The sequence below is a fragment of the Acipenser ruthenus genome, chromosome 1 (genome assembly GCF_902713425.1).
Source record: "Acipenser ruthenus chromosome 1, fAciRut3.2 maternal haplotype, whole genome shotgun sequence".
In the NCBI taxonomy this organism is placed as follows: Eukaryota; Metazoa; Chordata; class Actinopteri; order Acipenseriformes; family Acipenseridae; genus Acipenser; species Acipenser ruthenus.
Genome location: NC_081189.1, coordinates 48,053,303 through 48,079,061, shown reverse-complemented (window position 1 = coordinate 48,079,061; position 25,759 = coordinate 48,053,303). Strand labels below are relative to the sequence as shown.

The window sequence follows — 25,759 nt, the reverse complement described above, 5'->3', positions numbered from 1 at the left end:
TTTTCTTATTTTTATAAATTTGAAATGAATTACTACTTGTGGTGAATTACTGTGGTAACATTTACTATGTAATTGCACGTATTGGAAAACAGACTATTTTGAACTATAGTTAAGTAAAACAAAAAATGTAATTAAACTGGGTTAAGAGTAGATTTTTTTTTTGGGGGGGGGGGGGTTCTGTTAATCATTACAGATTTACAAGAGTACAGTAACTTAGTTAAGCTCTAAAAACATAAAAAAGTATTTATAAAAGTAACAGGATTTAGTTTTTATTTTAAACCGAAGACATTCAGCCATTCACAGATGAAACACGTTTGAGTTTATTTGCCTGTTTGTTTAAAATAAAGTTGAATTTTAAAATGAATACTTGATTTATCTTGTGGGGGAGAATCATGTCAAAACATTTTAGAAGTTTGTATTATTAGTATTATTATTATTATTATTATTATTATTATTATTATTATTATGCAGTAAGCGTAGCTTACACGCCTGTGTTCTGATATGTACAGGGCTGTCTTTTAGTGGATTTATCTGTTGTTGTTGTTATTAACAATGGTAAATCAAATTCCGTTTTTAAATACAAATTCGTAAATTCATAAACTGTTACTTAGTTCCCACTGACACACAACCTTTTAACACAGTTGCTGGAATATTTAAATTGAGTTACGATGTTGCTACAAGGTTGTGTGTTAGCGGCTTCTCAATGACTGCATGAAAGCATGTGAAGTTAGAGATCTAATATAAACGCTGGTCTCCAATATGCACCGTGTCTCCTGACAAATACTGTAAATAAACGCCACAGGCGTTTAATTCAAGTTTTACTGTAATTATTTACATAATTGTCTGGCTTTCCTTTTAAACACAAAAAGTGAAGGGTGTCGTTTAGAAAATAAAAGCTGTACCGATATACATAGAAACCACACGGAATACCTGAAATTAAACTACAACGTTATATGTAATTAAATATTAACTTACCTGATAGTCCCATCTTCAAATCGATGACCCTCCAAGCATTCGATTTTTGGTCTGCATCCCGGTAGATATTTAGAGTTGTGTTATTTGTTTATTTAGCAGACGCCTTTATCCATGGCGACTTACAGAGACTAGGGTGTGTGAACTATGCATCAGCTGCAGAGTCACTTACAACTACGTCTCACCCGAGACGGAGCACAAGGAGGTTAAGTGACTTGCTCAGGGTCACACAATGAGTTAGTAGCTGAGGTGGGATTTGAACCGGGGACCTCCTGGTTGTTGTACAACTCTGGGTGCTCGGAGACTTACAATATTAACTTATCTTCCCCCATATTAATTGTTCATTCATTCTCTGCGAGCCCGCTGTCGTCTTCTGATTGGCTGCTGATAATGTACGTCACAAAGCGGCGAGGAAAAAGTTGAATTATTTGCATCTGTGTATCTGTTGCACGCTGCCCCTTCGCGCTGCCTTCAGTGTGAATGACTTCATTGAAAACAATAGCTTTTACTTTTTTTGCCGCGCGGCGCTTGCGCATCGCGTTCGGTGTGAACACCCCTTTACTGGATTCCCTACTGGTACTGCAGGTCTGCATAAAACCCCAATCCAGGTTTACAGCAATATTAATCTTAAGAATGTAGGCAACAATCACTTGACTTAAGTCCGTGATTAAGAGAGACTTAAATTTACTTTTTTTCTTGAACCAGAATGACCAGTTGAAAACTAACATAACTACCAATTCTGATTTACAATTCAGTTTACCCCTTAATCTCCTTAAATTATTAAAACGGGTCTAAATGCAAAACAGTAAAAGCCTAAATACTGTTGGTTTCACACTCTCACCCTGCTTCACTTGAGTTTCACTCTATCCCTGCTTCACTTGAGTTTCACTCTATCCCTGCTTCACTTGAGTTTCACTCTATCCCTGCTTCACTTGAGTTTCACACTCTATTCCTGCTTCACTTGAGTTTCACACTCTATTCCCTGCTTCACTTGAGTTTCACTCTATCCCTGCTTCACTTGAGTTTCACTCTCTATTCCCTGCTTCACTTGAGTTTCACACTATCCCTGCTTCACTTGAGTTTCACTCTCTATTCCCTGCTTCACTCGAGTTTCACACTCTATTCCCTGCTTCACTTGAGTTTCACTCTATCCCTGCTTCACTTGAGTTTCACTCTCTATTCCTGCTTCACTTGAGTTTCACTCTATCCCTGCTTCACTTGAGTTTCACACTCTATTCCCTGCTTCACTTGAGTTTCACTCTATCCCTGCTTCACTTGAGTTTCACTCTCTATTCCCTGCTTCACTTGAGTTTCACACTCTATTCCTGCTTCACTTGAGTTTCACTCTATCCCTGCTTCACTTGAGTTTCACTCTCTATTCCTGCTTCACTTGAGTTTCACTCTATCCCTGCTTCACTTGAGTTTCACACTCTATTCCCTGCTTCACTTGAGTTTCACTCTATCCCTGCTTCACTTGAGTTTCACTCTCTATTCCCTGCTTCACTTGAGTTTCACACTCTATCCCTGCTTCACTTGAATGACTTAAATAACTCACCATGACACAACAGCAGCATAGTCTGCCAACTGTGACAGACAGATATTAGCACCCAGTGTAAACAAACACAAAAATCCTTGACAAGGTACGGTACTGCATTGTTCTGCTATATATAAAAACTATAGAAGCCTACTTACATTGTTACTGGGCGCGTTAAGTAAGTGAGCCGCTCAGAGTGAGAACGCTCAGAAAGCACGCTGAGCAGATTTGCATGATTTAACGCTCTGCTCCACGAGAGCGCTGAGCGACTTTTAAAAATGGCGAATAATAATTATTTGCTTGTTTGTGTTTCTGAGGTGATGGTAGATAAAATGACCCCCTGTGAAGTTACTGTCCCCTGCTGTACCTCGCTGAGTTCGGCGCTCTGTTTGGACTGAACCTCATATCTGGCTGTGTTTAATAACGGAAATACCGACGTTAATAATGAGAATTATGAATAATATTAATACTACAACCCTAATAATAATACATTAATAACTAAAAACAGCTCTACATTTAAAAAAAAAATGAAATTAAATGGTACAAATTCAAAAACAACACTTTTTACCATCTTATTTAGCCAATTTAATACATAACTTCATAAATCGAAACCAGTTCATCGTTCTTGACAAACGTATTTGTCAATCCTGCCTGTCATCTACACTTGTTTCCTGCAGGTGTCCATTCTGTCCGCTCACTCTGATCACTGATGAAAAATGCTCAGGAGCGCTCTGAGCGGCTCAGCGGGAGCGGAACTGAGCAAGTCGTTAAGTTGATTCTTTTACTGAGCCGCTCACTTACTTAACGCACCCACTAAGGGCTGTACGGTTTGTAAAAATAAATACATAATTTAAAATACGAGTCCATTTTTTTTATTCCTAAACAAAATGAATCGCTGTTTTTTTATTTCTACATTAAATGAAAAAGAAGGAAATCACATCTTATCGCATGGCGAGTCACCTGCAATGTTGACACGGCAACTTTCTTTGCAACAACAGCCTGGGAAGCCACAGGAGATTCCAGCTCCTTCAACGTGATTTACTTAATTTACGCAAGTCACAGCATAATTACGTACTCACTGCACTGCGCTACGAGCACTTCTTGCTCTGATAAGCGATCTCCGTTCGTCATTTTAAAATACTGTAACCCAGTTGAATGAAGTGACATCCCAATTAAATTACTTAAATAACATTGGGAAGAACCGTCTCTGGGAGTTGTATCCCATTTAAGCACAAATCCAGATTATCAGTATCCCGATTAGGCAGCGCTGACTGTGCATAGAAAGGTATAGCAGAAAGGCCAGCAGGGTCTGGAATGTTTGTGTGTTTTTTTCATAAATTACAAGCATTTCTCAGGGTGTCTAAAAGGTTCTCATTTTTCATTATGTGAGGAAGTTGGACTGAAAAAAGAAAGGAAGGGAACCCTTTTTAGTGTTGATTACATGGTGCTTTATACATGGTTAATTAATGTCACTAATTTTGTGACCTTTCAAACAAATCATTTGGACCTGAGCTGATTTAGGGCTGCAGTAGCAAAGTGGTTGAATACTTATGTAACTGAGATTAATCTGTTTTTGTCTGTAAATCTTTCTTTTTATATTCTATATGCATTTTTTAACTTTGTCATTGTGGAGTAGTTTGTATAGATTCTACATGTAAAGTCTAATTTGAAAGTGTCATGGAGTACGCTCAGATGCCAACAAAATGTGAAAACTTTTATATATATAGATTCTGCCAAGCACCAGTAATGCCTGAGGGGTTAGGGTTATCGTCTGTTCAGATAACGAAGTCGAGGAGTTTGGCGTTTTCGGATCAGATGATACAGACTCCGCAGTCTGGTTGATTATGCTTTCCTGTTACGCAGCAATCCATATTTTGGATTTTTTTTTTAGACACTGCAACAGCATGCTATAGTACTACTTTGAATGCTACGTTAATTTATTATTTTTTGTTGTGTTTTCACACTGGACACTCCCAATTTGTTACTTACATAGATTATGTAAAGCCATTTATTTTAGTGGACCGAAAATTTCATGTGTTTATATATTTTATAACTATAGCGACCTACAGATGTTTTCATGGTGTGCTGTTGCACTGGACACTGCAGCTTTAAAGTTCAATGATTGTTTTGTGAAAAGAAATGACAAAACAGTGGACATAGTGCAGCAGCTTTGAATTGTATTTTACCATTCATTAAGTATGTTAACTGCACTTCTTGATTCTTTAGTGTGACTGTGTGCTGGGCTTTACCTTTGAATTTTAAGCATGTCTAATTGTAAACGTAGTCTATCTACCTAATGTTAAAAATACTCCCTCTGCAATAATGCCTCTAATTTCGCCCCTGCCTGAGTCGCCCATCTCCACTTTTGCCTTAATGAGAACTTTATGCCCCCCTGGGCGTTGACTCGGCAGAATCTGATATATATATATATATATATATATATATATATATATATATATATATATATATATATATATATATATATATATAAATGCAGCATTTGAACCCTAACTAGTTATACTTTCACTCCAACTACATAACCGCTACGCTACACAGATTCACATCTTAACCCTTTCAGGCTACTATTTACATTTACCCTATCCAAATGGCAATATAGGCCTCAATATAGGTTGAACAATTTTGCTATTCTTGTAATTGTGTGTGTGTGTGTGTGTGTGTGTGTGTGTGTTATTATCCATTAAGTAAAAAAATAAGTGATATCTGAAACAAAAACACATTAGAAATGTGAAAAAACGGCAAGTTCTCAAAAGTGCCCAGCCATTTAAAGTGGAGATATCAAAAACACAAGCCATGTTTCAAGAAACCATTGTGGCGACCTTGCCCAGCACAAAGCAAACAGACACAACTGTAAAAGCGGTGGGGATCAAAGGTGCCTCGATTGTTTCTACTAACTTGGCTTGTGTTTTTCAGACACAATAAAAGCGGATCGAACTTGCATCAAAACCACAGGCCAAGTTAGAATTGATTTTAAGATTATGTTGTTAACTTACAAGACCCTGAATGGATTAGCACCTAGTTATTTGCAGGAGTTACTGACCCTGTATCTTCCAATCTGCACACTGGGATCACAGGATGCTGGGCTGCTGGTTATTCCTAGGGTCAACAAAAGCAACATGGGAGGTAGGGATTTTTCTTGTAGAGCTCCTAAACTATGGAATGCTCTGCCTTCGTTTGTCAGGGAAGCTGGGACCATTAGTTTTCAAGTCAAGACTAAAAACGCACTTTTATAAAATGGCTTTCTTATCTTAGTGGGTTTTAATGTAACTTTAAAATTGTTGCTTTTGTATTATGTGTATACTGTTATTTAAATGGTCTGACTGTGGCAGTTGTATTTGTGACATGTTATACAAATGTATTGTGTTTTTTCTGCTATGTACTGTACAGTACTTTGTGATACTTTTATATAAAAAGACCTACTATATGAATGCAATAAATAAATAATTGTGAAATGATTCTCCATTCTGTTTATTCTGTCAAAAATACAATTATAACGACTGTTCAAAACAGGGTCTTTGTTGTTGTAAATATACAGCAGTGCATAAACTAAGAGGTTCTGACCCTTCCAAATAAAAACACAGATTAGTTTGGTACATCAGGCTTGAATGTGCCATCTTGCAAAGTTCTCATTCTAGTAGACCACAAATGGCCACGTTCTGAGCACTAAATACTGGCAGTAGGATAGGTTAGGCTACTGTACAAGCCTTTGTAATGACATTTTAAAGTGCTAATGTTTTAAAATAAGGTACTGTATAAACTGAGTCGAGCCATAGTAAGTTGCAGTATCATTTGAACAGTATTGTCTATTAACGTGCCCCCTGTTTTTGCCTCATTGGATGCAGAAACTGGGTTGTTAGTGATTAAAAAAGAGAGACTTGAGGACTCAGTGCTACATTGATGATTTTAACTTCCAGGATCTTTGCTTGCAGCTGACAGCAGACCATCAGGCCACCTGCAGCCCTTTTGTCAACCTTTTAATCCATGTTGGTAATGGACTACTGTTACACTGCTTAGGCCTATATAATGTATATTGCTCACTGTCCCAGTGCATAAAAGGCATGTCTTGATTGATGTGCTCATACTAGAATTAGTATCCCTCCATTTTCACTTTCTCCACCGTCACAGCCAGAAGACTCTCATTTAGCAAAGCGACTTACAGAGATTTGGGGGTAAACTATACATCACAACTGCTGCTGCAGAGTCACTTACAATAGGACCTCGATTTAACGTCTCATCCGAAGGACGGAGCACAAGGAGGTTAAGTGACTTGCTCAGGATCACAGTGAGTCAATGGCTGAACTGGGATTGAACTGGGAGCGTCCTGATACAAGCCCCTTCTTCTGGGGGGTCTGTGGTCACCTAAAACAGTAATCAAATCCAGCGAATTACCGTACAAGCTAAATATTGCTCTGTTTTTTTTTTTTTATTGTATTATTCTCTTTTTGTAATCTACTTTGAATGATAAAAATCTATATCAAATATGTTGTCTATCTTCTGATAATTTTTTCAATTATTATTACAGCCTAAGGATAATTATCCCTGTTTAAAACAGACTTGGATATTAATGAATCACAAAAGTGTAAAAGTTAGGGTCACCATATTCGCTTTAAAACTATATAAACCCCCCCATGGGCACTACTTCTAACATTGCAAAAAATAGTGTAAAATGATTCTGTCATCAGACTCGAAGGACACTGAAAACGACAACTTTAGTCAAAATGCCTGTTATTGAATTCAAGTTTATTTTAGTATTTATTGACTAAAAAACCAGCAGGACATTTTCTAGAAATATCCAGTCTTCCTTTTGATGGTAATGGCACCATTGTAGGTGATCATTATCGGCAGCTGTTGATTAAGGGAAAAATGCACCACTTTTTTTTTTCAGTTGACTACCTTACCTAAAAATACCAACACTTTTTGTTTGCTTGTTTTTTCTATTTATTTACATTCACACAAATATAGTTTTAGCTGATATAAGAAGCAAAACATAAATTCTTTCAATATGGATATATACAAATGTTTGTTTTTTTTTGTTTGTTTTTTTAAATAATATTTATATAGTATAATATCTTGCAGCATGCTATAACATTGTTTGGTTTGATATCCCAATACTAATGTCATGTATTGTCATTGCAGGAGGTGTTGGGGCTGCTTTTCATTGTCAGTCAGTACATCAGGAGCACACCTGCAATGAAGACAGCGACAAGGTGAGGGCCCTGATTATATATGGAAAACCATATTAATAATAATAATAATAATAATAATAATAATAATAATAATAATAATAATAATAATAATAATAAGCCTCTTGAAAGGGGTTTGAATGTTGGAAAACAGAACTAGGAAAGTTTGGACAATATTCAAAAGTCTTCTTCTCATGAACAGTAAATAGTACAGCTGTGAAACATTTTGTACATAGTGCGCTCATGTCCACGATTGGAAAAATGGATCGGTCACATGGTGTGGCAGCTATGTTGGATTTTGCGTGAAACGCTTAAACAACAACTCTTCATGAGCCCTTTGGCTGATTAATATGAATCTTGGTTATACGTTATCTTTGTACTGTCCTCTAAAAAAATTAGTCAGGAAAAAGTTCCTACATCAACAAACATGACCGCCATGAGTCAATCAATATGGGTGACATGCCAGTTTGCCCAAATTTTACCCTGAAATGACACATTCCTACCACTGGGGACAGCTGTTAACCTGGTACAGTCAACAAGCTAGATAAAAAAATCTTTCTTAAAACGGCCATTTTTTGCTGGTGTTTAAAAAAACAGTTTTACTAACTCATGTAACTTAGTTACAGTGGAAAGGATGATATTAATTCACATGTACACAAAGTATATAAAGACACATACTGTAAACTACTGTTGCAGATGCATCCACATGAAAAAATAAAAATAATAACCTCCACTCTGCTTTTTAAACCAGAAGACAATCGAAACAAACAAAAAAAATACATAATACATGAGCTTTGCAAGTCACAGGAATACAGTTTGCTTAAAAATCGTTATATAATTATTTTTACCATGAGCTGTGGTCAAACAGTCACAGATCCTGAATCTCTTTCATGGAGAATAAAAAGCGGACTTTTTTTCTTTTTTTTTGTGGCAGCTGCAGGATCTACTCTTAGGTAGGCTGACAGACTACTCATATCAATCTATAAATTATGTTTAATACAATATTAGTTTGGTTATTTGTATGTTTTAAAGTGTTTCTAGTATAAAGCTACCGCCACAATGTGTTGACACGTCAATGGGAAAATTCAAAGTCTCGAAAATAAAAGTTATACGCAGTTTGTAAAACTTATGAACAAATTAAAGCTACCATGAGTATAATTTCGGGAGAATGTTAACATATAACAGGTGTCAGTTATGTTCTACCTTTTATTTGAATTATATTAAGTTGTATTTATAGGGCTGTGTTTACAAATAAATCGTCTCTGATTCAGTTTTATCTACATACGGAATTCAAGTGAATGGGTATACTGTACTGATATGCGTCTGTGTTATTTTTTTTTATTTAATAACTACATTCATAGTTATAATTAAGACTAAACTGATAAAACCACAATCGCAAATCCTCAATAGGAGGCAACGAAGCAGCCAGTGTATTTAAAAGACGTATGGAGGTTCTTTTTTTTTTTTTTTTTTCACTTATCACAATATACATGATTAACCAAGGTGTGCAATATAAATAACTTGTGTAATATACATGATTATTAAGATGTGCAATATAACTGGGCTACTATTGATGTGCAATAATTACTATTTATGTGCAAACTATAATGAGTTTATCAAGTGTGCAATATGATGTTTTTGATTCAGCCGGATATAATGTTTGTTGGGCCAGATGGTTAACTATTGAGTGCTATAATATAACTTTGGATGTGATTTATTATGAAATAATTTGTTCCGTATTTGAGCCAACTCTCCAAAAGGTCTATTACCTGCAGAGCACAATAAATGCTCAATTTCTACTGTCTCTCTGGGTTCTGTTCCAGCTTCTTCTCTCCTCTGTCCTGTTTATAATTCCACGGCATAGGATTTGAGTGGTGTTACTCATAAATCGAGCACATGTTATGTCCTAGTAGCGGTTTGGTCACAATTAAATATGGTGAATTGTGTCTTTGCCAGGCACCCCTGATAGCTAATCGTTACACTATTATCACTTTCTATTGCTTTTTTAAAAAAAGCACATTAAATGATAGTGGCATTAAAATATACAAAAACAATACATGCTGTAGACTTTATTTTATATTGCAAAATGAAGAATAGGGCACCACACGCTCACACACACGCGCACACACACACACACACACACACGCACACAAACTTAAACAAAGAATGATCTAGAATTTAGAACAATGTTAGCCTCTTATATGCATTATTTTCAAAGTCTATATGACTGCATACTATTTAGAATTTTGTGTGCATCCAAATACAATTTAAATAGCCTACTAACCAATAATTCCAATATGTGGGCCAAAATTGACACAGTTAGCCAGTTGTGATGATAACGCTTCATTTATAATATTACTTTACTTGTTTATTTAGCAGACACCTTTATCCAAGGCGACTTACAGAGACTAGGGTGTGTGAACTACGCATCAGCTGCAGAGTCACTTACAACTACGTCTCACCCGAAAGACGGAGCACAAGGAGGTTAAGTGACTTGCTCAGGGTGACACAGTGAGTCAGTGGCTGAGGTGGGATTTGAACCGGGGATCTCCTGGTTACAAGCCTGTTTCCTTAACCACTGGACCACACAGCCTCCTCTCAAACCTCCTATTAAATTTCACGATAACTGCTTGGAAGCCGTAAAGTTGCTCGCAACGCTAGTTATTATTATTATTATTATTATTATTTATTTCTTAGCAGACGCCCTTATCCAGGGTGACTTACAGTTGTAAACAAAAATACATTTCAAGAATCACAGTACAAGTATTAATACAATTAAGAGCAAGATAAAATACAATGACTTCGGTTATAGCAAGTACAAGTATATGACAAAATAGAATTCAGTAACGGAGCAGATAACAGTGTCAGTGATAGTTACATCAGGATATAATTAAATACAAAATACTACAGATTAAATAACACTTGTGACAGATTACAGTACTCTAAAGTACAGGATTAAATGCAGTAAAATAGGGGGCAGGTAAGAGTAAGTAAAGCGCATTTAAGGAAAAGTGATGTGTCCAGAGGGAAAAGAGGAGTTCTACAGGTGCTGTCTGAAGAGGTGAGTCTTGAGGAGGCGCCGGAAGGTGGTCGGGGACTGGGCAGTCCTGACATCTGTAGGAAGGTCATTCCACCACTGCGGGGCGAGGGTGGAGAAGGAGCGGGCTCTGGAGGCAGGGGAGTGTTGAGGAGGTAGAGCCAGTCTTCTAGTGCAGGAGGAGCGGAGAGGTCGAGTGGGGGTGTAGGGAGAGATGAGGGTCTGGAGGTAGCTGGATGCAGTCTGGTCAAGGCATCTGTAGGCGAGTACAAGAGTCTTGAACTGGATGCGAGCGGTGATCGGGAGCCAGTGGAGTGAGCGGAACAGTGGAGTTGGGTGGGAGAAGCGAAGCAGAGAGAACACCAGACGGGCAGCGGAGTTCTGGGTGAGCTGGAGCGGACGGGTGGCGGACGCAGTGAGGCCAGCCAGGAGGGAGTTGCAATAGTCTAGGCGGGAGAGTACCAGGGCCTGGACCAGGAGCTGGGTAGCGTAGTTGACGAGGAAGGGTCGGATTCTTCGTATGTTGCTCAGGAAGGAATCGGCAAGTGCGTGCCAGAGTGGAGATGTGCTGGGAATGAGAGGCAGGGGTCCAGGGTGACTCCGAGGTTCTTAGCTGAGGAGGAGGGAGAGAGTGTGGTAGATTCCAGAGGAATGGAGTTAGAGAGATCAGAGGAGGAGGAGGAAAAGAAAAGGAGGTCAGATTTAGAGAGGTTGAGTTTGAGGTGATGCGAGTGCATCCAGGAGGAGATAGCAGATAGACAGGTAGAGATACAGGAGGGGATGGTGGAGTCAGAGGTGGGGAAGGAGAGGAAAATCTGAGTATCATCAGCATAGAAATGGTATGAGAAACCATAGGATGCGATGAGGGGGCTCAGGGAGCGGGTGTAGAGAGAGAATAGGAGAGGACCCAAGACTGACCCTTGGGGGACTCCTGTTGAGAGAGGGCGAGCTGTGGAGGTTGTGGAGAATTATCACGTTTTGACGTCACTACTGTGGTATTATGCCTTTTTTTCGAATGGCTCAGGATGAAGATATGGCCTTCATCCGTGTGTGTGTCTATGTATGTATGTATGTATGTATATATATATATATTCTATGCTACCATGACAACTGACCCTTAAAATGTATCCTATTAGTTGTGTTCATACATATGAATGTGACTATTTTCATATTGGACTCCTTCCTATGTCATCACCTTCTCCAGTGTGCAGAGTGCTACTTAATGTCAACAGCTGCCAAATGTATCACTGATTACAACAAGCACTGTAATGATGAGAATTTAAAAACAAAGATATGGTCACCAGTAACAGAAGAATTTAAGCAAACGTTTTTGTTTTTTTTAAAGCAAGAAAATTAAAATACAAGAAGAAAAACACTTACTGACATAAACTTCACAACATCGTTCAGTGGGAGAAATGAGAGAATTTCACCTCATGCCTGAAAAAGACCTGGACAAACACCTTTTCAATTTCATCTTGTCAGTAAAAAAAAAATCAGGACGCCTTGAACCAAGTTCTCTTTGAACCAACGTAGCAGCGTTGACAGTTACTTTGCGCAGACATAACTGTAAATGCAGCATTTTCCAAAGTAGCCATTGCAGTTTACACAAAGAAAATAAACCATCTCGGCAAAAAAAAACAACAAACAGCTTAAGAAGGTAAAGGTTTAAGAAACATAGTCTATAAAATAATATGGGTCAGAATATTGTAGCAGGCACGGCCGGACTGACTCGCTGTTGCCTCCTTTTGGCAGCTCAGGTGTCGTGCCCGGAGTCAGCCTTTCCTGGAAGGGGGCTGACATGCAAATGAGGTACAGAGGATTGGGAAATGTTTTGAGGGCTGGAGAGGGAAGTGTTCTTGTCTTGTTAATTAATTGGTGTACAGTTTTGTGTTACATTAAATGTGTTACCCTTATGTCCTAGTTTATAAAGATGCGTTCATGTACTGTTCGTAGTTAATTACCTGTTGTGTGATGTCTGTCTTTTGCGGTTGGGAAGTGATTGCTCTGTGTGTGCGTGTGGATGGTGCTAGCTGTTAGCTTTCAATAAATCTGCATTGTACTAAAAGGGCTTTTATTCTAACTCATAAATTATTACCAGTCCCAGCAGTGTCAGCACCAGTCTTACCAGTCCCAGCAGTGGCAGCACCAGTCCCAGCAGTGGCAGCACGAGTCTTACCAGTCCCAGCAGTGGCATTACCAGTCTTACCAGTTCCAGTTGTAGCATCAGTATCACCAGTCTCAGCATTAACTTCAGTAACAGTGAACCAAACGCATGTCTCAATGAAGGTATAAACCCGTCTGCTTATTCATATTTATAAGTTCTATTCTTCTTGTCCTTTTAATATCACATATTTCTAACGGTGTGAATAGGGTCATTTTAGTTTGGTGTTGTTTTTGCTGGGAAATATGTGTCATGAAATTTCAAACATCATCCAAGGTGGGTTCACTGGGTAAAAAGAGTTAGCGACTTATATTGTTTTGCAGTTTGCATTAAAAGTCTCCAGACCTCATGAACAGGAAATGCAGGGTGTTTTTTTTGTTTGTTTTTTTTTGACAAAAAATAGATTTGTTTGCCTTAGTGAAAATCTATTCCTAGCTACGCCCCTGCTTAATGAATATTGTGCACAATACCCTGACCGATGGCTGAAGTCTCCGCGGCAGGACGAAGCGGGCCCGTCTGCCTTGCCTTCCAGTGACTCTGAGTCCAGCTGTGCTGAAGCAGGAGAGGGACGGATCTCAGACTCAGAATAATAAATGCAAGTTAGTTCTGTTCAACTATCCCAATTTTGTCCTCTGCATATTATTTTTACCTGTAAATTTATGCTATAAAAGTCTGTGTAATACAGTTTTATATGCTGCTTTTATTTGAGATCATTTTTAAATGTGTGTAGGATCTTTGTCTCTACGTATAGCTCCACTGTGACCAAACGTTATTTCAATTAGAATGTTTCGCTCAGTGAGATGTTTCTCAATGGCATAAAGGTCGATTTCACCCATTTTTTGCTTGAATGGAAAAATAAAGATCGAAAAAAACCAGTAATTTCTTTAATTAAAATTAATCAAACAAAACAAGTGCTATATTACATGTATGGAATTAAAATGTATCTTGTGACAAAGCTGTATCAGAATATGGAATGGTAATGTAAGCCTATAGAAAATGTACATTTTATGGTCCATATTTATTCATAAAGCATTTTCAACCAAAATCAAAAATAAGCATCTGAACTGCCTATTAGTGTTCTGTGATACCTCATTTAGGCTCCCTCGATACGATACCCTGCATAAGATCACGATATTCGATATGATCACGATTCTATTAGTGTTCTGCGATACCTCGTTTAGGCTCCCTCGATACGATACCCTGCATAAGATCACGATATTCGATATGATCACGATTCTATTAGTGTTCTGCGATACCTCATTTAGACTCCCTCGATACGATACCCTGCATAAGATCACGATATTCGATATGATCATGATTCTTTGGATTTTATGTCCATTACATGTTAAATGGCTGTCAAATAAAAAGTACAAAGTGTGGTATAAAAAGAGAAGTGTTAATGCAGGGATGAGTGTAAAGAAAAACACTCACAGTACTGTAAAACAAAATAACACACATACTTTTCTCAAAGCATGCTTTTCATTACTAGGTCAGATGTTTATATACAAGGGTGTCTTAGAAGTGCTCTAAGGAATGAAAAAATGAAAATGAATCATTACTTCAAATTAATTTTATAAAATAAGTCCAGCTGATGAAAAAAGTGTTTCTGGCAAAGAACTTCTGATACTGTAATAGTGAAAACACAGTGTGGAGTAGTGGTTAGGGCTCTGGACTCTTGACCAGAGGATCGTGGGTTCAATCGCAGGTGGTGGACACTGCTGCTATACCCTTGAGCAAGGTACTTTACCTAGATTGCTCCAGTAAAAACCCAACTGTATAAATGGGTAATTGTATGTAAAAATAATGTGTAAAAAATAATGTAATTGTATGTAAAAATAATGTGATATCTTGTAACAATTGTAAGTTGCCCTGGGTAAGGGTGTCTGCTAATAAATAAATAATAATAATAATAATAATTATGTTTCATCTTATTCAAGCCAAACGTCTCCTTTAAAACAACGTTGCAGTGCAACGTTGCAAATAAATTAGACAAAAGACTTTTACAATATACTACAGTATATATTAGAGCAGATAGTTTACCTGCTGAACCGCGTATGCACACCTTGAACTATATATGGAAAAAAAAATAACTATGCAGCCTATGTATGTACTGTATGTTTTTGTGCTGAACCTGCAACAGTCAGACGTCCGTTTCCAGCATGAAAGCTAATTGTTTTACACACACACAAAAAAATGGTTTACTTCAAAATCCAAGGAATATATAAAGTGTTAACATTTTTTAACATGGAGTTGTTTTAATGACACGTCTGAAAAATATATTTTTTCACCTTGATGAACTAACGAACGGCATTTTGATCAGCTTTTTTTTTATAGTATTGTACAAAATTTTACTATTTCAACTTCATATTGTTACACACATATATAAAACTGGAGCTTTTTGGCAAGTCACATCAGCTCTATGTTCACAGACGAAAAAATGAAGCTTTCAAAGAAAAGGACACTATACCTACAGTGATACATGGAGGAGGCTCGGTTATGTTTTGGGGCTGCTTTGCTGCGCCTGGCACAGGGTGCCTTGAATCTGTGCAGGGCACAATGAAATCTCAAGACTATCAAGGCATTCTGGAGCGAAACGTACTGCCCAGTGTCAGAAAGCTCTGTCTCAGTCGCAGGTCATGGGTCCTCCAACAGGATAATGACCCAAAACACACAGCTAAAAGCACCCAAGAATGGATAAGAACAAAACATTGGACTATTCTGAAGTGGCCTTCTATGAGTCCTGATCTGAATCCTATCGAACATCTATGGAAAGAGCTGAAACTTGCAGTCTGGAGAAGGCACCCATCAAACCTGAGACAGCTGGAGCAGTTTGCTCAGGAAGAGTGGGCCAAACTACCTGTTAACAGGTGCAGAAGTCTCATTGAGAGCTACAGAAAACGTTTGATTGCAGTGATTGCCTCTAAAGGTTGTGCAACAAAATATTAGTTTAGCGGTCCCATCATTTTTGTCCATGCCATTTTCATTTGTTTTATTATTTACAATATTATGTTGAATAAAAAATCAAAAGCAAAGTCTGATTTCTATTAAATATGGAATAAACAATGGTGGATGCCAATTACTTTTGTCAGTTTCAAGTTATTTCAGAGAAAATTGTGCATTCTTCGTTTTTTGTGGAGGGGTACCAACAAATTTGAGCACGTCTGTATATATATATATATATATATATATATATATATATATATATATATATATATATATTAATACTAATTGGGTGCATGAATTACATTTTGAAGGCGAGATGGAATTTACAGAATCTCAATAATATGTAAAACAAAAGAACTACAGTAAAAGTAAAACTATTTTCACTGTAACTTACATGCTGTCGCTTCACTTCAACAAAGAGATTGGGATGGCGATCTGATAAATGCTTAAATAAATTGGTGGTGTTTCCTCACTTGTTTTTGACTTCTTTCAAACACCTCCTACATTTTGGATGTCCACCTTCAACTGGATTGCCGCTTTCATTTAATGGATAGCCAAAGTAGTTCCACACACACTTGTGGAATTGGCTTTAGAAACCAGCTGTTCTCCCGCGTCCGCCATGGTGTTACTTGGGCAGTACTGTAATTCAATTTTCCGAGAACGCGCAGAGCAGGAAAGTTAGTTTCTTCCGGTATATGCAAAAAAAGTTCATATTGTTTTTAAAGCACACAATTAGTGATGTCTCAAAAAAAAAAAAAAAAAAAAAGACAGGATCGAAAAACACGATATATCATTTTTTTTTTTTTTTTTTTTTTAAACCACATATTAGGTATGGTATAATTTTTCTATCATGATATTTCGATATACCGAAATACCGCAGAACACTGCTACCTATAGGGATGTTAAATTAGCCCATGAAAGATGTATCTGACACTACAACTTCTTTGTGTTGTTTTCCAATAAGGAAAAATACTTAAGGTAAATACTTTATAAATGTGGCCCTATAGTATGTGTTCTCCAGATCTCTTGGAAAGCCTGTGAGCCAGGGACATTTTGTATTGTACAGAAAAAGGCAAATTTTGTGTTTGTTTTTTTTTTCATTCACTTTTTTTTTTACTATTGATTCAGGCAAGTTGCTTATATATTTAACCCTTCTAATGCCTTCTTTTCATCAGGCATTGAGGTTCTACTTAAACATTTACAACTACAAATTAAATGGTTTAATCATTTTTCCTTAAGGTTTCCCAGGTTGCTTAGAACACATCAATGTGATCTGGCAACAAATTCAATCAGCTAAAAAGGAGAGGAAGGAGCTCCATGTGACATTCCTGGATTTGGCTAATGCATATGGTTCAGTGCCACATGAACTACTTTGGGCAGCATTTGATTTTTTCAGTGTACCGATGACAATAACAAATTTAGTGAAAGCCTATTTTGGAGATTTGCAATTCAGTTTTTCAACTTCAGAATTCAGCACTACATGGCAATGCCTAGAGGTTGGAATAATGGCAGGATGCACCATTTCTCCACTGGCTTTTACCATGGCAATGGAAGTAATCATTAGGGCATCAAAATGGGTAGTAGGAGGAGAGCGCTTGGCTTCTGGAATGCGACTACCACCAATTCGAGCATACATGGATGACATTACAACCATGACTACAACAGTAGCCTGCACTAATCGGTTATTGGGCAAATTAACCAATAACATTGAATGGGCACGAATGCAATTCAAGCCCACTAAATCAAGGAGCATCTCTATAATTAAAGGCAAAGTAGTAGATAAAACATTCTTCATTAATGGTGAGGCAATACCAACAGTGTCTGAGAAGCCAGTGAAGAGTCTTGGGAGATGGTACGACGGGGATCCAAAGGACACAGTTCGTGTGGGAGAAGTTAGACAACAAGCAGTGGAAGGGTTGAAGAGCATAGACAGCTGCGCTCTACCAGGTAAACTAAAACTCTGGTGCTTTCAGTTTGGTCTACTGCCGAGGTTGCTGTGGCCACTGACTGTGTACGAGGTTTCTTTGACAACAGTAGAGAAGCTGGAAGCTTTAATCAGTTCATACATCAGGAAATGGTTGGGAGTTCCAGCTCCTCCTACATGGCACAAGGCAGCCCCAGCTCAAAGGAGGAAGCTGGTAGTCAAAGAGGTTCAAAAGCAGGAGGAGAGGATGAGGTGTATATAGGCCATTTCCCAGGCCAAGCAGGGAGAATGGATGAGATGGGAGAGTGTGGAACAACGCAAGATTGGCTGGCAAGACCTATGGTCAATGGAACAGAGCAGGATCAGTTTCCTCATCAGGTCAACATATGATGTTCTCCCATCACCACAGAACCTAAACCTCTGGGTAGGAGAGGATCCCTCATGTCCTTTGTGTTCATCACCTGCAACATTAAGGCACATTTTGACAGGATGTAAGGTGGCTCTTAGCCAAGGACGGTTTACTTGGCGCCATGACCAGGTGCTGCGATGTTTGGCCTTAGCATTGGAAGACAAGCGTAACATGACCAATAAGTTGTCACCTGTTCCATCAAAACATTACACACAAAAGACAACATTCCTCCGCCCAGGAGAGCAACCACCAAGAAAAGGTGTTAAAACCAATCCTCGCCCAGGACAACTGGAAGCTGCTAGAGACTGGAAAATGCTGGCAGATGTTGGTCAACGGCTTATTTTTCCACCTGAGATTGACACCACTAACCTTCGACCAGATATTGTCTTGTGGTCTGGATCAGCACGCCTTGTTCACCTGGTAGAGTTAACAGTGCCATGGGAGGATGCTGTAGATGAGGCGTATGAGAGGAAGAGACTAGCCACTATGCTCAACTAGCCACTGAAGCGGAACAGCGAGGATGGAGAGTTCGGGTTTACCCAGTGGAAGTGGGTTGTCGAGGATTTGTGGCACACTCTACAACCCGGTTTCTCAGAGACGTCGGATTCAGTGGCCAAGAGTTGCGTCGCACAGTGAAGAACTTATCTGAAGCAGCAGAGAGGAGCAGCAACTGGCTGTGGTTGAGACGGAAAGATTCTGGCTGGGGATCTCAAGCACAATAGAAAGAAAGAAACGCTGATGTACAGGTAAGTAAGCTGGGCTGAGTTGAGTGGGGGACGGAGGGGGATGATGCTGGGACGCCAGAATCACCGTCGAGCCCTCTTGAGGTGTCGTGGGCTAGTCGACGAAACACTGAGGATGGAAGGTGCCCACTTGAAAACCCCAGAGATGTACCCTACTTAGCTCAATCCAGACGGATGTAATGCTGATGCGCTGGGGAGGCCGTACTTTGGTTGATCCCCGGAGCCAGCATCGCAGCCGTTGTGTGTGCTGATGCGCCAGGGAGGCAAAATAAGCTGATCCCTGGAGCCAGCATTACACTTCAGCCATTAACACCAGACAGAAGGATATCTACATCATCATATGGAAGGAAACGTAAATGGATGGAGACACATATGGATCACATTAGTTTACTGTAAAGCTACGTCTTAGTTGGTGCTTATCTTGGCGAGAGCCGAGTTCAAATCAGCATGAAGTTTTAACATCTATTCTCGTGTAATGGAAATCATAATGTAAAAATCTAAATATAGCGTTTGTAAATTAAGTAAAAATCAAGATGAAATAAACAGCCTGCTTTTTACTACTTGTTTCCAGCACACAGAATCTATTTGACTAGTATTAAAGTGTGTGGAGGACTGTACAGCAAGACTTGGCTCGTAAATGGTAATCTCTGATCAATACATGTTTGTGGTTTGCTATCCTAAGGAGTGTACTGTGAAGAGGTGTAGAGCTTGGCATTACCCAAGTTATTTTTATCTCGACAGATTTCAAGGTCATCACCACTCTGTTAACTGTAATAATAACTAAATAATAACTAAAATTATATTTAGTTAACTGTAATAACTATAACTAACTATAACTAAAATAAAAACATGCATAACTATAACTAACTATAACTAAAAAATGAAATAATAATAATAAAAAAAAGTAACAAAAAAAATACTGGGGATGTTACCTGAAAACCAAAGCAGCCCAAAATTTGGGACATTATCTGAAAAGCAAAGCGGCCCAGAATTTGGGAGGTAAATGAAAACATGGCAGTCTATATGTAAAACTGTAATAGTGGGCAGTTTATATATATTTGCAATTAAAATAAATCACGCGAATGATTATAGATATATATATATATATGTATTATGTATTATGTATTATATATGTATGTATTACTTGTATTGTAACGCTTGAAATGTTTTTGCTTACGATTGTAAGTCGCCCTGGATAAGGGCGTCTGCTAAGAAATAAATAATAATAAAATAATAATATGCTATTTGAAAGAAAAAAGTACATCACCACAGAAAGCCAATTCTTACATTTGTGCATAACATGATCATTTATATAGTCACCCATAGTTTGTTATATTAGTACAGCAAAATACCATATTATATTTTAATTGAAAGGTTCTGGAAAGCAGGTCTATCTCTCTCCAATCACAATGTCCAACAAATACCTGAAATTTAAGCATAGTATTCTCAAGAAATACAAATTAAAGAACTATGCAGCCCAGCAACTGCAGAACGACCACAGGACTATTACCAGCTTTAAAGCTAAACAAAAGAAAGAGAAGAAATCTGCTAGGGAGAAACAGAAGATTGTCGTGAAGTTTCTCTCTCGTGACGAGTCGAGTGATGCCTGGCGAGAAAGATACCATCACACTGTCCAAAATCAAAAAAAGGAAGAGATCCGTACTGCTCCACTGCAGAAGTTGTTCTTGCACTTCAAATCTGAGAATCCTGGTTACAAAATATCATACACTCAGTTCACCCGTTACAGACCCTTTTGCATTGTTTCACCGAGACTAGAGGATCGGCAAACCTGCCAATGTGTAAAACATGAGACTTTCCAGATGAACGGGAATGCTGTTTTCCAGAAAAAAGTAAAAAGTAAATCGAGACCAGTAATGCTGAAGAACTATCAGAGACTCTGGTTTGCATAACTGAGAGTAAGCAGTGCTCTTACAGTGACCAATGTTAGGGTACAAGATTGAAATTGCTATCAGCAATGAAGACCTCACACATGCAATTGTGAACTGGAAACAATGGATGATGCAAAAAAGAAGACAGAGAAACTAAGAACAGAAAAATCAAATCACGCACTGTAAAGTTCAAGCACACTGCCTGTGGCACTTTGGAAGAATTAATATCAAAAACAAATAAGGTAGCTGTTAATATGTTTACTCACATGCTTAATATCCGTAAGCAATTCAAGATGAAGAAACAGCTAAAAGAAAGTCTCAAAGCTGTGATTTTTGTTGATTTTTCAGAAAACTACAACTGTAAGTCCAACAGTCAGGTTAAGAGAGCCCATTTGGGGGCATCACACAATCAGGTATCATGCCATACAATGGTGGTATATGTAGGAGGTAAGCTGACTAAAAAAATGTTTTTGTACAGTCTCAGTGGATTTTCGTTATTGTGAAGTAGCTATATGGGCACACATTGACACCAATCGTGAAATGGCTGAAAAATAATTCCAGGTGAAAACTCTACATTTGTGGAGTGATGTTTATCCAGGAACCATCACAGACATGGCAACCACTGAAAGAGGTGACTGTGTTGAAGTTAAATGCATGAATAAAAAAGGTCAAGACCGATATTACTGGCCAACCGCTGGAGACCATGACGAGAGTTATTATGTCCTTGAAGATGTGCTTGGACTCATCAAACCGCATTTTGTAGTACCTGCCCAAAACAGTGCCTGTCATTCAAAACTAAAAAACAGGATTGAGCAAATGCTGGGAAAATTAAAACTTACTTCAACAGTTATTAAACTGTTGGTCACTAACTGTCAAGTTTCTCAGACAGAGCATTTAAAGTTAGGATGATAACTTGCATAACAGTGTCCCCTTCCATCTTTGATTTGTTTTGTCTGTTTTAGAGTTTCTTCAGATCATTTAGAAGGTCATAAATTAAATAATAATATGAGTTTTGTTCCCCATGTTTGAAAAACTAGTATAATGACCAAACTGTATTTTCATTGTGGTTAGCTGACTTGTGTTCTACAGTCAGTTTTGCTTTTTTGAATGTATAAATGTTCACATTTTGAAGACAGGATGTATACAAAACCTATTCTACAATTCCAATTTATATTGTGTGGATGTGTAAATAGATATATAAAACCTATTCCCTGTCCCAGAATTAATGTATTTTAGGTGATGTTTGGAATCTAACTTGACTTTCAAGACCAGAATTCAAGAGAGTGAGGGGATTGTTGAATGAGCCATTGTATTTTTGTGTGTATGATTTTTTTTTTTTAAATGTAATTTTAATAAAGGGCTCAAAAGGTATCATGTCAACTGGATTATGATGTAGGACGGTCTGCAGTCTGTAACCCTATTTTCCCTATTTTAATGAATTGTACCCAAGGATTTAGTTTCAAGATGAAGTGCTGAGAAAGAAAACTAACACACAGCTTTCATAACTGACACCCTACACATAACCAACATTGTAATTAAAAGTACAATTTATACAAAATATCAAAAATAAGTTTTAAAAACAAATGCTTTAGGTATTTTCTAATTTGCAAAATACTCCACTTCTGTCCAAGTACTGTTTGCTTTTGATTTATTTTTTATTTGGGAAAAAAACTAAGTGAAATGTTCATAATAGAGTGTCGGTTATGAGCTAGAAATTGAAATAATTTAAAATAAAAACAGTAATTAAATAATTATTGGGTGATATATATAACAATAACATTAATTACAATTATAGAAATACCACTTTTAATAACTGTGTTCAGCTGTCGGTTATGAGAGGGGTTAATGACAAAGTTAAGATAGAAATACAAAAAAAAATTGAAATATTACCAGTGTCGATATTGGGAAACAAAACTTCAAAGGTTTTATTGAGTATAGGTTAAAAAAACAAACAAAAAAAAAAAAACAAACAAACATAATATCAATACATTTTATATACACTTTTTATCAGTCCAAGTATAATTATTTGAAAATTCCCCTATCATCTCACCAGTCAGTCACAAGGTACTGTATTTATTTTAAGTTAACCATCAGTTGGTCCTAAATTTGTAGCATGCCACTGTGGCAGGATGACAGAGGTTTGAGGCTCAGAGACAGTGGAAGGGGCAAAATAATGATCTTTATTAAACAAAAATAATCAAATAAATAGGCACAAGGGCCCAAACAAAAGGTTTAAACAAAATATAGAAATGTAGGCTGGGCATTAGCCTTCACTATAGTTTCTTTCTCAAAAAAACTAAACAGCACAGCACACCAACAAACAAACTCACCCAAAAAACTCCTCCACACAAAGGGTTTCACCTGCCTTTTATAGTCTGTGGCTGGAGCCCAATTAACTAATAATTAACAATTAAGCACTTAAGGCTCCAGCCACATTCTCACATGTATTTACACAGGGAGGAACTTAATCCCCTCCCTGCTGATCCAAACCAAAACAAGAATCACAAAAACATAATGAAAACAGTAAAAATAACAACAATAACAAACACATATTATAGGAGTGAGCTTGCACCCCATCACAGCCACAAATTTGGGATGCAAAGCACTTTCACTACACTGCCCTTTTCTTTGAAACTATGCAGGCTTGAGAAGCAAAAATGCCTCCCAGTTTCAGTTCATTCTGAAGCACTATATACAGCTGGCTGCATGCAGGTCTGTGCAGAAAGTACATAACCACAGCCTGAGAATGACGTGCACACTACTGTACAGTAGGCCATGACAGAATAGCAGGGAGCTAATCCGTGCATATAAACAACACCCTCATAATGCTTTTACCGTCAAGGCCCCTTGAACCTGTGTTACATTCTCGGTGAGTGACAACCAGTTTAAATTAGTTTTCCCCTTCTCTAATCAATTTGTCAGCAGTGCTGCACTTTTGTCATGCTGCTCACTATAGAAACACTGCTTCTGCTTCCTTCTCACAAACACATTCAATTTGGGGCTGGTGAAGCATACCAATAGCCAGGTGCTAACTGCCAGTTCACATTTTGCACAGTAACCAATAACCCAGCCTGGCTGCTGGTCTGTTAGTAAACGTAGTGCTCATTCCTAAAATGAACACTCCTGGGCCTTTCTGAAGCAGACAGCCAAATTGGTAAGAACAGATAAGAAGCATGTGAAGCTGGGAAGTTAACCTGCTGGGCCACCTAGCAACATAAACAAATAATGATCACAAGGTTTAACTTTCAGGGGGCCCAACTCCTGAATTATCAGAAACATTATCCAAGTCACTTCAAGGTCTTCTGCTTCAATCTGAACTCCCTGTCTAGTTCCCAAGGCTACCCCAGTACAGTATATCAGTTATAGTTTCAACTCCATCTCGTCCGATTTGAAAGCACAAATAGGCTAACTAGCTGTTTCATATATTATGATAAATAATTCAGTACTGGGGTAAATGTCTGTAATGTAACTGTTAAATACACATTTTGTATTTTCTGTCCCCACGGTAGCTGAGCTCTCATACAGTGTATTAAAATTGAGTCTCTTTGAGATGCTGGTTTCTGGTTTATATTTTACACAGCGAGTATTTTGAAGGTTATTACAAAGTTGTGGTATATAAAGTCCAGTTCTGCTAGCTCTTTTTGCTGTATGGATGATTTTTATGCATAACTCAGTATTGACCTGGTACATAAGAGAATGCAAATATATCAAGCAGTACTAAAACTGTACAAAATCAAGCCACCCTGGGCTCCCGAGTGGCGCATCCAATAAAGGCACTCAACATGGAGTGCAGGATGTGCCCTATAGTCTGGACGTCGCGAGTTCGAGTCCAGGCTATTCCTTTGCCGACCGAGGACGGGAGCTTCCAGGGGGCGCCGCCCGGGGGGACGGAGGGTTAGGTCAGCCAGGGTGTCCTCAGCTCACCGTGCACCAGCGACCCCTGTAGTCTGGCTGGGCGCCTGCGGGCTTGCCTGTAAGCTGCCCGAGAGCTGCGTTGTCCTCCGACGCTGTAGCTCTTGGGTGGCTGCATGGTGAGTCCGCAGTGTGAAAAAAAGCAGTCGTCTGATGGCACACGCTTTGGAGGACAGCGTGTGTTCGTCTCCGCCCTCCCGAGTCAGCGCAGGGTTGGTAGCGGTGAGCTGAGCCTAAAAGTAATTGGCCATTTCAAATTGGGGAGAAAATAATAAAAATAATTGGCAACGACTAAATTATTTTTTTAAAAAAAAGGAAAAAAATAAAAAAATAAAGCCACCCTTCCTTCCCCAGTACTGTATTAAAAGCCATATAGGAGGCTGTGTGGTCCAGTGGTTTAAGAAAAGGGCTTGTAACCAGGAGGTCCCCGGTTCAAATCCCACCTCAGCCACTGACTCATTGTGTGACGCTGAGCAAGTCACTTAACCTCCTTGTGCTCCGTCTTTCGGGTGAGACGTAGTTGTAAGTGACTCTGCAGCTGATGCATAGTTCACACACCCTAGTCTCTGTAAGTCGCCTTGGATAAAGGCGTCTGCTAAATAAACAAATAATAATAATAAATAATATACTGTAGCTAACTTACTTATGTATTCTAAGCTTGAAGGCCAGGTAATCAAGGCAGACATGCATTGCTGTGCAGTTCCAGTTCCATTCAAGATCTGGCTACAAATTCAGCATGTTCAAGTCTCGTGTCAGATTAAAACCATCATTGTCCAATAGGTGCAACCTAATCCTGGTTCCCTGAAATAAAAATGTAACCATTATCAAATAGGGTATTACTGCTGTCTCCATCTGCTGTCTCATAGTGGCTTTCTCATAGCAGAAGTTCAGGTTGTCACATGGTATGTAGTATGTAGTGGGCGGATGGTAGTTGTATAAACAAGGAAGTAAAGCTTAAAACTGTGTTTTCATTAATAACCAACAGAAATGCATTCATCGTCACGCTAATTTGAAAATATGTGTAATGTTAAAAT

At 38.3% G+C, this 25,759-nt stretch overlaps 1 protein-coding gene across 1 annotated transcript in view; it reads left to right on the top strand.

The window, feature by feature from the left end:
- Positions 1 to 25,759, top strand: part of LOC117421124 (E3 ubiquitin-protein ligase RNF38) — a 182,296-nt gene that overhangs the window by 70,989 nt on the left and 85,548 nt on the right. Inside the window, exon 2 of the mRNA XM_034035086.3 lies at positions 7,661 to 7,731. Coding sequence (XP_033890977.1) covers positions 7,661 to 7,731 — 71 coding nt within the window. The remainder of the gene's footprint in view (positions 1 to 7,660; positions 7,732 to 25,759) is intronic.